This window comes from Lutzomyia longipalpis, chromosome 3 (genome assembly GCF_024334085.1).
Source record: "Lutzomyia longipalpis isolate SR_M1_2022 chromosome 3, ASM2433408v1".
Lineage (NCBI taxonomy): Eukaryota > Metazoa > Arthropoda > Insecta > Diptera > Psychodidae > Lutzomyia > Lutzomyia longipalpis.
Genome location: NC_074709.1, coordinates 4,665,303 through 4,677,546, shown reverse-complemented (window position 1 = coordinate 4,677,546; position 12,244 = coordinate 4,665,303). Strand labels below are relative to the sequence as shown.

At 33.8% G+C, this 12,244-nt stretch overlaps 2 protein-coding genes across 17 annotated transcripts in view; one reads left to right on the top strand and one right to left on the bottom strand.

Moving 5' to 3' along the window:
• LOC129791558 (trifunctional purine biosynthetic protein adenosine-3) overlaps window positions 1-3,935 on the bottom strand; it is a 1,078,967-nt gene extending 1,075,032 nt beyond the window's left edge. Inside the window, exon 1 of the mRNA XM_055829748.1 lies at window positions 3,901-3,935. The gene's annotated coding sequence lies outside the window, so the exon portion shown is untranslated. The remainder of the gene's footprint in view (window positions 1-3,900) is intronic.
• Window positions 1-12,244, top strand: part of LOC129791567 (rap guanine nucleotide exchange factor 4) — a 110,125-nt gene that overhangs the window by 82,625 nt on the left and 15,256 nt on the right. For 11 of the 16 annotated variants that reach the window (XM_055829770.1, XM_055829769.1, XM_055829775.1 and 8 more), the window contains 8 exons: window positions 1,982-2,033; window positions 2,646-2,728; window positions 4,751-4,837; window positions 5,048-5,189; window positions 5,380-5,566; window positions 9,546-9,691; window positions 10,883-11,027; window positions 11,449-11,622. In XM_055829770.1, coding sequence (XP_055685745.1) covers window positions 1,982-2,033; window positions 2,646-2,728; window positions 4,751-4,837; window positions 5,048-5,189; window positions 5,380-5,566; window positions 9,546-9,691; window positions 10,883-11,027; window positions 11,449-11,622 — 1,016 coding nt within the window. The remainder of the gene's footprint in view (window positions 1-1,981; window positions 2,034-2,645; window positions 2,729-4,750; window positions 4,838-5,047; window positions 5,190-5,379; window positions 5,567-9,545; window positions 9,692-10,882; window positions 11,028-11,448; window positions 11,623-12,244) is intronic. The other 5 variants (XM_055829771.1, XM_055829786.1, XM_055829785.1 and 2 more) reach the window with 1 other exon arrangement.

The following is a 12,244-nucleotide window of genomic DNA, read 5'->3' as shown; positions in this document are numbered from 1 at the left end:
TAAATTCTTTCTCTTTGTCCCCATTTTTATGTTACGGCTTCTTTTCTCTTGTATAGTTTCATTTCACCTTTTATCTCTACTTTTCCATCAATTTTCCCCGACAGCTTTTGCACCTTATTCCAAAATGCTATATAGAGTACAAGGAAAGATATGGGAGGTGTTATACAATCGCAACACTAAAGCAACAAATAGCTTTTTCTTATCGCTTTTTTTTCAATTACAACAATGAATTTTCTTTTTGTTCTACTCAAAATTCATTTCTATACAACTTTGTACCTCTCTGTGCAACTAAAAACTAAACATTTATATTCAAAAGTTCTAACAATTCGATGAAAAAAATATTTTTTGCATGAAAAGTTTCTCATATAATGTTCCCAAGTGGGGAGCTTTCATCCGACAGATTTTTGAATCGAGAGGAAAATAAATATAAAAAGCTCCGCAATTTAACCTCTCATGACAAATAATATAAAAGTTAGAAAGCAATTGGTCTTTGATTTATTTCATTAATGGGAAAATATCAACAAGAACTCTGTCAAAACTTTTTGGCAAAGCACAATTCGGTGTTGGGAAAAAAAACTTTCTTCTCTAACACAAAAAGGGAATGTTATTTCCTGCTAAAGCTTTATGTTTCAGCTTAAATTTACATTGATTTTCCCATCGTCTGGTTTTAAATTTCAATTGAATTATTAATCACCATGTTGGGGTGAAATTCCTCCGATAAAAATAGAATCAGATCTCAAAATTCTCTGTATATATTTTCATTTTAAAATAGACTCTATAGGAGAAAGATAATATATCCCTTACGCCACAAAAAAAACACAGACTTATCTTATTCAGCAAATTTTCGGGTTTGTTTTGGTGTTGTGAAAATGTATAAAAGATATTGCCGAAAATTCCAAGAAATTTTATCTTTTTCTCCCCTTTTTTTGGGTGGTACGATGATGGGTGGATTTCCGAGTTATCATATTATTGGATTTTCATCTACTACAGGATGGAACAATAATATTGCATTTCTCTTAAATTTTCTTATAATAATATTGCCAAGCTAAAGTTAGCATTATTGCATGAAAATTTATGTTATGAGCAATAATAAAATTACTTTGTTATCCCATCTATATATTTGAGAACAGACGCTCAGCATAATCTGGAAAATTAATTCAATGCAACGATTGCACATTGACCTGCATATCCTCGTATTAATGAGTGAAGAATTTTGATTCTGTTCTTGAATTTATCAATTATTTGATTAGAATCTTCTGAAAAATTGTAATTTAATATTTTCTTGAAATTAATTCAATTAAAGGGTTAAATACCTTTGACAGGAATCATTAAACTTTTTGATTTTTGTGTTTGTTTCGTTTAAATGTAATTTAAAAATAAAGATCTCAATATCCTTCCTCCATCCAAAAAAAAATCTTAAAGAAAAATGTCAAAATATCAGATTTCAAAGCTTTTTGACCAATTCTTCCACCTTTTTTTCCAAGCTTAGAATTATTAAGACTATCTCCGGGTGTTGTAGTTAGTGTGTGTCTATTATTGTTGTTTGAACCATAAGCATGGCTTATGGGGGTGGTGTATTAAGAGAAGTCAGAAGGAGAACTTTTGGCTAATATCCACCCTCATGAGAATTAGAGCTTCTTGTCCTAATTGCCCTGTGAACTACTCGCTGAGAGCATCTTTTGCTTCAGGGTGAATCATCATGTCTTTCTCTTTCTCGATGGCACGGGGATGAGGTCACTTGGCAAGAGCCACAACTGAAAACAACTGATGCAGTTGCTAAAATACCCTCTCGGACGAAAATTGAAAATCCTTGTCATGCTTTTCTTGTCTTGGGGCCATGAAATTGTTTACTCAACCCTCATGTCCATGAAATTCCCTTACCAACAAATCTCAAATTCAATTTTATTTCCCAACATTCGCAATATAATTTCGCACAAAACCAAACTAATTGTACTTTTTTCATTTTTTTTCCTTTTTGTAGAAAAATAAGGAGTTGATGACTGACATCATAACAAATTGCAAATTGAAAAATGGTGAGTAAAATTTTTCGTGTAGAGATGAAAATAAATCAAGTGGAAATTTTTTATAAATCACATGCAAAAACACCCATAAAATCTACCCTCAAAATGCAGTTCTGTTCACAATTTCCATAATCCATTTGTTACATCAGCGCGCGAGGCCAAACATAGTGCTGTGTGCAAGCTCATGTAGCGCTATGTGGTGTGAAAAATGCTCGTAGGAAAATTCTAGGGCTGCAGAATTTATATCTTTTGCATCTAATAATAGCAGGGTTATTCATGATTTTGTTTTAAAAATATACCTGCGGTGTCAAAGATATAAATTTTGGTTCTGTAAAGCTCACAGAAAGCTCTGAATTCTTTTCTATTCATTTAATTTTATCAAAGCTTCACTTTATTTAATTTTTTCAATTTGAAAAAAGAGCAGAAGAAGTTAAGAAAAATTTTGCAACAGTTTTTGATTAACCCTGTGGTTTCTTTTTTTCTCGTGAATTTAAATTTACATCAGAAATAAAAATGTCTTACCTAAAATTCCCAACGATTCATGGCCATAGAATAAATTTGTAGGAATTTAGATATCTCTCCTGCAGCAGAAATTAAATATTTTATCTCAAAATTTCTTTTCAGGTGTCTCATCCGTTGTTTCTGCCGCACAGACAAAGCGACCACTTAGTCCTGACCACCCAAATCCCGCCCTGCCTATTACTGAGGTGAGCTACAAACCTTTCCTTATTAACTTTACCATTGAAACTTTAAAGTTTCTCCCATTCAGGGGAGTCTATGGAGAAATTTATGCAGCTTCTCATTAAAAGTTGGTTTAATTAATTAAAACGTTTCTATTCATGGTGGAATATACATTTAACCATGAAGAAGGGTTCCTTATAGAGGCAATCTAATTTGAGGGAATTATTGCACCTTATTCACTGAAGTACACAACTACTAATTTAAAATTAAATTCATTTAATTGAAAGCATAAGTCTTAATACCTCTAATGGTACGAATGGTACAGATGTTGACTCCCCGTGAAATTCTGTGGATTCCTTGAGGATCCTTTAAATCTTCCAATATATTTCATTAATTATAAAACTAAGAGACAGACGCATCCTGCAACTGAATTTTCCCTCATGTTTTCCTCCACATATACATACATAGCATAACATATATAGTTGTAATGAAGCTTAATACAGAATTAATTCCTTTTGACAACAAAGCTTGTGGCGGTACAAACTAAAATACATACATATATTTCACAATTCAATTCGTACTGAATTTGATTTTAATCAGCAAATATTACAATTTCTCGGAGAAACTAATCTCCTTTCCACAAAGAGGGTGATGTACAATACATATATTCTACTTCCTAGATACATAACATAACAACCCTATACATAACAATTGTCAAGCTGATCCATCCATTCTGCGTACGCAACAGTTTGCTACAACAACCACCCTCATATTCGAATGCTTTTGTGTTTCGTCTTACCCGTTGCACAGCACAAAAGTTATTTTCCATTGAAATGCAAAAGCATAAAATGTAGTTTATCCCCTCTCTTTCTCCTCTATATACATAATATAAAATTATTGAATTACAGAGGATTGCAATTTTCGCACGATAATAGCTTCTGTTCGTGGCTTTTCAGGTCAACTTTTTGACCCCTAGAGCAGAGCGCTTTACCTCGTCAAAGTCAATTTAATCACTTCCCTTTGGAGGAAAATTATTCGACGAATAGTATAAGGATTAAAATTGCAACAAACCGCATTTGCTATCGTGCGGAAAATGCCGTATTAGTATGCTGAAATAAGCACTATTAGCGTACAATGAGAGGAAATTCGGTAAAAGTGGTTTGGGAAGCAAATTCGGAGTTGTAATTTTCATTGATACTGATGTGTTAGTACTCTGCGTTGATACCACTGCTTAATAAATCATGAAATTTCCATTTTTTTTTTATTTTTTAAAGAGTTTTTTTTTAATATTCTTTGTGGTTCTCAAACAAACCTAATTCAGAAAAAAATTACTTTAATCTTTCTCTTCTTTCTACTCAAACTACTACTATTTAGCCCCTGATGAAGGTCTATAGAAAACAGAAAATCATTAATAATAAATGTAGTTGACCCTCAATAAATTTTCAAATGATATATTTTCTTCAACAATCAATTAGAATCATTCTCAGTTTCTCTCATAAAATGAATTTATCGCTGTTTTAATGAGCAAGTTTGCATTTTTGCTTATTTGATAGACGTTTTATTTATAGATGATTTGAATCCACACGGTGGTTGGGAATGTCACGATCATATTTCTCTGCTATGTATACGGGAGCAATGGATTTTCTCCAATGAGACAGATGAGGAAAGTTGAAAAGTCACAAATGCGTGAATAAATCAATTTGAACCCTTTTCAATTTAATTTCAATTTACCAAAATAATACGAACCTCCTTCGATATAAATGAATGGAAACTCATTGTATATACCTACTTATATATTTTTTTCTTATTATGTCGCAAAAGTCTCAAGAAAGGGAAGTGAACCCTCCAGATGAAATTTAAAAGTTTTCTCACAAAGAGCTTTTTTTCCCCCATTGAAGCTTTTTCTGTAGATATATACGAAAGAATTCATCCATATATTTCCACCCCAAATGTTGGGGAAAAACGAGAAATTATGAAGAAAATGCAAATCTCTGGATTTTTTACCATTTATAATTTTTGATTTGGATGTTTTTTTTCTCTCTCCACAGTCCCCCAGTCCAACGATGTTTCGAATGGGATGGGCTCTGCGAACCCTGCTCGTATCTGATACATCGAGTTGCCTCAAAGACCGAAAGGTAAAAATAAAAGAAAAGCTCTCCTAGAAAGAGAAAATTTCAATTTATAGTTTCATTAAAAAAAATGCAGAAAAATTAAAGAGGAAAGAAGAATAATGAAAAATTTCTGCAATCTTAAAAATTCTTTCTTTGCAACTTTATAATCTTCCTCACACTGTACTTTATCTCCTCATTTGTCTTTTTGTACATAATTTTCAAACACATTTGTAGGTGTCTGGAAAATTAGTTAGAAAATGCGCCCCAGGTACGGAGCTGGTGGAGTGGCTAATAAATCTCTCGCCCATTGTTCACACGCGCGTACAAGCTGCTGGAATGTGGCAAGCTTTACTGGAAGAAGGTGTCCTGGTACATGGTGAGTAATTTGTAGAGAATTTGCCTGTCGGCTTCCCCCTCCGCCCCCACAATTCTCCCCAGACATACCCACACTGAGTGAGTGTGGAAGGCATATACTTATTTGCTCTAAAATGAAGCCATACTGTAAACACACAATTTAATGTCCCGCATGCCTCCCTTAAAAGTTTTCTCCTTCGGCATTATTACAGTGAACAAGGAACAGCCCTTCAAGGATAAGTGCTTCCTGTATCGATTTCGTGTGGACGAGGATGGCTCAAGTGGTGGCCCACCAACTACAGACGATATCAATTCAGCAAATGATCACATAAGGGAAGCACTCAGTGGTTTATTGCACAGAGGACCAGATGCCACACTACGCATGATACTGCGGAAACCGTAAGTACTATTTAATTACACATTGAGGATAGAGGACGTCTTCTATACTGTATGTAGTGTATATATTGAATGCAAGTACGATATTCTCGTCAATTTAAACAATTTCAAACATTATTATCTCCACTACGACGTCATGAACATCAAACTATTTTCCCTTTTACGTCCAACAAATTCAATTGAATACACATAGCAATGGAAAAATTTCGATAAAAGGGTTTTATGAAGGGATTTTCCAATGTTGTATGAAAAGTTCCGCACAAACGTTCGCACCGAAAGCGCGAATTCAATAAATGATTGAAAAAAAAATGTACATAAATGATGTATAGAATTTAATTTCCAATTTGATAAAATGCTTTTTAATTTGGGAAAATCAATTAATGGATTGAAAAAAAAATGTGGAAGGGTACAAAGCAATCATTTTGGGCCAGTCTTATTTCATATAGGGCATTCAGTAAAGGTCTATCGTAAAGGTAAGATTTTGTTACTTTAGTTAGAAAATTAGGTTCTAACAATTTTTAATGAATTTTCCATCAGGAAACAGATAGGGGAAACCGGAGCTAAAATAGTTGATTAAGTGATCAGGAAAAGCTCAGAGTATAGTAAATTTTCTAATGAAATTGTAGAAAAAAATGCCCTGAAAAAAACTTTTAATATTGAAAATTTTCTTTATAACAGAATTTATGCCTTTTCGTAAACTTTTTCCTGACATTTTCAACCCCAGTCTCCCCTATAAACTTCGATTATGCGTTTCACCTGAATAACTAAGCTCAAATACGTAGTTTTTTTTTATCACAAATACTGGATAAAGAGACCAATTAATTAGTATAATTGAATATTCTTCCAACTGACAGAGTTTAATAACTTTACATTGAATTTTCCTGCTTGGAAAATTGTTTAACGTCCCACCCTCGTAGATTATTTCATAACACAGCATCCAATATTACACTGTTGACTTTTAATTAAAACATTAATCTCGTTGTAACAAGAAAATACATTAAATGGCATTTACACGAAAAATTAAAATGACTCAATTAATTACGAGATTGCATGGCGAGCTGAAAATTTCACAGAGTGTGTATACAAAAGATACTACACGGGGGTGGTACTATATAGACGAGCTTTTGTCATCCCATGGGAGTTTTTCCGCATCGCATTGTATATTTTTTCAATCCAAAAGTCCTCAACTGGGTTAATTTACTGTGGGAAGTTAATTATTTTCTCTCCCGAAATAAAATTCAATTGCATCCAATTTGTATTTAGTGGGTTTTTCATATAAAACCCAATCATCCGGAATGTTGTTGTTTAATTTACTTATCGAAGGGCAAAGGTGAATGTGGGGGTGAGTGAATTTTCTCAGTAAACACCGCACATAGCTGACTGTGAGGTCACATAGTGAAGAAGAATTCTTTTGCAAGCAAAAAAAAATCCGGAATTAGCTCTTTTTTGCTCACACTCTCCCTTAAAAAATCCAACCCCAAACCACCCCACATAAACCCCATAAACCCAATCTCGAGTGCAAAGGGAAAATGGAAGGTGGATGTGAAAAATTCCGTGTATTATTTGCTTTATTTATAAAAAGTAAATTTTGCTGATGGCAATTTATGGATGGGGGTGGAGAGAGCAACAGCACTGTCTGGCCATTCTTCTACCGATATTGCTTTTGCAACACAATTGTTAATTTTTTTTCTCTTCTCCTGGAAATTCCAACTCAATTTTTCCCTTCCTTCATTTTTCTTCCTTCCCCAATGTGCTAAGGGAGTTTTTTTTTATCAAACTGGTAGTCCAATCATAAATTTAATTTATTTGCAATGTACAAAATTTTTCTGGACACTGCACGGTATGCTATTTTCAATTTTGAACACTATTAAATGGAGAAAATTGCTGCAGTTTCTTTTTTTGTGCGGATTTTCCTCGCTATGTGAAAATTGAAATGGAAAAAGGAAGAAAATGTGATGATTTTTTCTCAATTTTTCACACAAAGAGCTCAATGAGTTGTTTAAAGGATATTAAATGTTTTTCCTTAAACAAATTCTTTGGAATTTTTTTTTACCTATATTTTCACTCAACTTCATCAGAATAATGACCGTTCTTTATTTTGTCTGATGTTTTCTGTACCGCAACAGACTGGCTCACTTTTTTTCATGCCGCAAGACATAAAATAAGAACGTAGACGATTGAAGAATGTTTCTATATACAATTTTATACGGCTTGAGAAATTATTATTCTCTTGTGGTTTAATTTATGTAAACAATTTCTCGTATCCAGAGCCCTAGTATCCCTAACTGCTCCTTTTTCATGCTCTTCTGAAAAATATAATATATAAATGTGAAGAATCTCTGAAAATGGCCCCAAAATGTGCTGCAAACTTTAGGGAGGGAACCTTTCTCATAAAATTATTAATAAAACATTTCCTCTCATGGCTTCCAGGGGGATGTTGAGGTAATACAACATACATATCCTGCTTATTCTCCAGCTTCCCTTTTGGGACTTTTTTCTCTCTCTATATGTTCGTACATAGCTCTTATGTTGACTGTTAACAATTCTCCCACCGATGTTTTGGTCTCTTCGACTACCTCTTGGAAGTCATCAAAAAATTTGTTCTTCTGCGCATTATTTAGGCAGTTTGTCTAAAGTTGTTTGAGGGGAGGGATAGAAAAATGTCCTTACATGGAAAGATGGCACAAGGAAGCTTTTTCATTTAATTTAAGCTTTTTCAGAATTAATTTGAACTTAATAATTTATATCCGTTGAAACTCTCACAACCCCTTTCACCCTAAGTTCTGATTCTCCTTCCTATCTTTCTCTCCTGAAATTATTCATACTTCTCCCTTTAAATAAATAATAGTAGAGCTTCACTATACATAATGTATTCTACTTAAAATAATAACAAAAATACACAGACACAAAATCCTTGAATTTTCTTCCAAGAAAATCTCACCTAACTCCACCAGCAGCCAAATGCAAAGCAAGGCCAGGGAGGAAAATTTTGGGTAAAATTTTCCTGCTTGATGAAATATTTAAAGTATTTTCAGTATGGGTCGAATACATTTCACATTGCTCCTCCCGTAGGTCCATTTCATTAAAGTTGTTGAGAAAATATTGAAATTTCTTCGCGAAGAATTTTTAATTAATTCCCCCCTTTTTGGAAAAACTCTCTCGTACATTTCTTTCATAAAATGTGAAAATTGATTAACAGCTTCAGTGTTAATTTTTCACAGTGTGTGAAAAGACCATTGAAAATGGAAATTTTTTGTTACTTGTCCCTGTGAGAAGGAAAATCTATTTAAACTTTTATGCAAATTATGAAAAATAAAATTCTATCCGTGGGAAGGAGGTTGAGTGTGAAGGAAAAAAACGAGAGGAGAAAATATGCAAGAAAAAGGTGCTAGAGAGACTGTGAATGATTAAACTTTAGAACTCTTTGGGGTGCAGTAGGAGAGGAAAAGGAACACAAACAATTTATCTTGAAATTATACTCGTTGGTTTTAGCGAGAGCAACCACCCCTAAATCACCCCATGAGAGTGATTTCTATATCAGTTCCTTCCGTGAGCTATCAAGGCGGGAAAAATAAGAGGAAAAATTGAGAAGAAGGGATACAACAATGGGAAAGCAATATACAAATAATAAATAATATGGCATGAAAGTTGGAGGTGGAGGATGATGAGGATAATAGAAAAATGTCCAGATTCAGCATCTTCTATTTGCCATTATCCTCTTATTTTTTGTGATTTGCACAGCAAAAATCTACAGCCTCGAACTTCTTTTTGTTGTTGTGGGAATATTTCTACCAAAAGGTGTGTATTTCGTGGTATGTTGGCACAACAAAAGCATAAGAAAGAAGGCCTGAAGAAGTACATACACGCAAACAAAAAAATGCGAAAATTGCCCTTTTTTCATCCCCACATTTTCCACATATCGATTACCAACAAAGATGCCCCTCATTAATTAATTTTTTTGTTGTTTTTCCTCCCCCGACAGCTCGCATGAACGCACCCAGGAGGAATTGGAGCTGGTCTTCGAGGAACTCCTCCATATAGCTGCCCTTTCGCATCTTTCCACGTCCATTAAACGAGAACTCGCATCGATTATTGTTTTTGAATCCCATCCGGCAGCTGGAACTGTCTGTAAGTGGCATATTGAAAATCTTCAGCACAAATTAACACTTGAGGGAAAATTCTCAGAATATTTCTGCAAATACCATTGGAATGAATGGAAATTCCGCTTCGAGCAATAATTCAATAAACCATTAACTCATCCATGTTGACTTGATTAAATTTAATCAATAAACAAGCTTTTAGATATATTTACTAAATGAAATACAAAGAGATTTTATGCAAGAGAAGTTCTAAGAAGTATTCCAGAAGGAAAAGGAGTTTATTCATCAGTGTATGAAAAATTTCCTCGTTTGTAAAATAATTTTGACCTAAACTATTTTTTAGAGAAATTTAAAAATAAAAAGAAATCGCGAAGAAAACTCCCAATTTTCCACTAAAATCATACAAAGAAAAGTCGGCAAAGATTGTCAAAAAATACAAAAAAGTTGTCTCCCTGTATTTTTAGAATTTCCCTCTTTGGTAAAATATCAAAAGGATGCAAAAACTAGTAGCAAATTGAAATGTTTATTAAATTCATTTTACAAAATTTCATCCACTCGCCTGTTTGAAGAAAAAAAAACGGAACACACAACGATATCGTTGGTAAAAATGTTGATGGTAACACTAAAGATGATGATGATGATAGGGGTTTCCACCAATATTTCATATCTACCCGCGCCACACGAATTCCACCAGACACCATCAATGGTTGGGGCGTTTTTTTGTGAGTGTGTGTATCCCACTCCTGGGGAAGATGCTTTCATCAGCTCTCTTACCCAGAAATGTTTGGTATCAAGGGTGGGAGAGCGTAAAAATTACTTGACGCCTTCTCTAGCACAACATATTTCATTTTGATATGGAATGTATGTGAGGAATGTGAAATGAATGTATACGAAATTCCCAAATGAAAATGAATTTCTGTACCATAAAAGATCCAACAGCAAAAGTGGAGATATCTCTTTGCTGTCTTTTTTTTATTATGTAATTTTTAAGGGGGTGCATGACCCAAATTTGTCATGTGCACTACGTGTTGGGGTTGAAAGTTGGTTAAAAAGGGGGTTTCACACAAAAAATTTAGCTTGAGAAACAATGGATGATGATGGTTTAATTTTAGAAGTGAATTTATAACGAGAAGTAGAGTGAAAAAGACTAATTTTATCTCAATTAAATTGACTGTAATCTAAAATAAAAATTAATTAATATTTAAATTTTTCTTTTCAGTATTCAACCAGGGCGATGAGGGTAGATCGTGGTATATTCTCCTAAAGGGTTCCGTGGATGTTGTGATACACGGAAAGGGAACTGTGGCAACGCTCAAAGAGGGTGATGACTTTGGAAAATTAGCACTCATTAACGATGCACCCAGGTAAAATTTATGTTGTGTGAAACCCACTCTGCAGAGGTGAAAGAAAGTAAAAAAAAAAGTACTTTCTACTCTCACATGTTTTGTAATAGGTCTCTAATGTTACCCTCTTTTTCATTGTTTTAATTTTATTCTTTCAATTGCATATTTAACAACCTCAAATTGCCCCTGAGCTGCGCTCATTTATTACGGCAAATAACATCCCTATGGCCCTTTTAACTATGCTCATTTATCTTTTAGAAGGTCTCTTTAGTCAGAACTTTTAGTGTTTTTCTTTTACAATATACAAAATTCATCGAGGAATGTTTTCAAACTAAAATGACTAACATTGTAATTCTGTAACTTTTCTTTCTGCCTGGCGAATGAAAATTCTGGAACGCTAAAAAAAACATTAAAAAAAACAAATAAACTCAAAAAACGAAAGGGCTGCAACCATAGTGCTGAAGCAAAATAATTGTCACCTCCTGCGGGTGGATAAGGAGCATTTTAATCGAATTTTGCGGGACGTTGAGGCAAACACATTGAGGCTGCAGGAGCATGGAAAGGATGTATTAATATTGGAGAGGGTAGCTAAACAACGAGGACATGCTGCATATAAGTAGGTCACCATTAATAATGTTATTAAGTCAATTTAAGTGCATGCACACAACTCACTGAAGCCTACATTGAGCGTATCATCTACCCCCTGAGACAGGATAAACCCTATATGGTTTACAATGCACCACACACTGGAGCTTTATTTGTTATTTTACCAATGGAGCGGGTGCACAAACTCAAAATCCACCCATAATTCATTTTCTCTCTTGCACGCTTTTTCCGCAGCATACACAGCATTTTTTTTTATTATTTTATCATTATGCTACCTGCCTATATATTTGCCCTCGCATTTCCCAATATAAATATCTTACCTGCCTGTGCGTGCTCTGTCATAAAGTTCATTTTTAATTTTATTAAATTCTATCAAATAGATTGGTGGGAGAGTTTATTTTCCTGAACATAATTAATGAACAACATACTCTACAGATTGACATTTTTGCTTAATTATATGCGATTAAATTAATTTTTATCGAAAGGCTCATAATTTCTCAATATATACACACTCATGTAAAATATATAAAAGAAAAGCTCAGCGCAAAAGTATATCGAATTTATGAGCTTTGGTTTGAAATTAATGACGCAAAAGACGCACCTTCACGAAACATTAAGAAGATAACAATTTT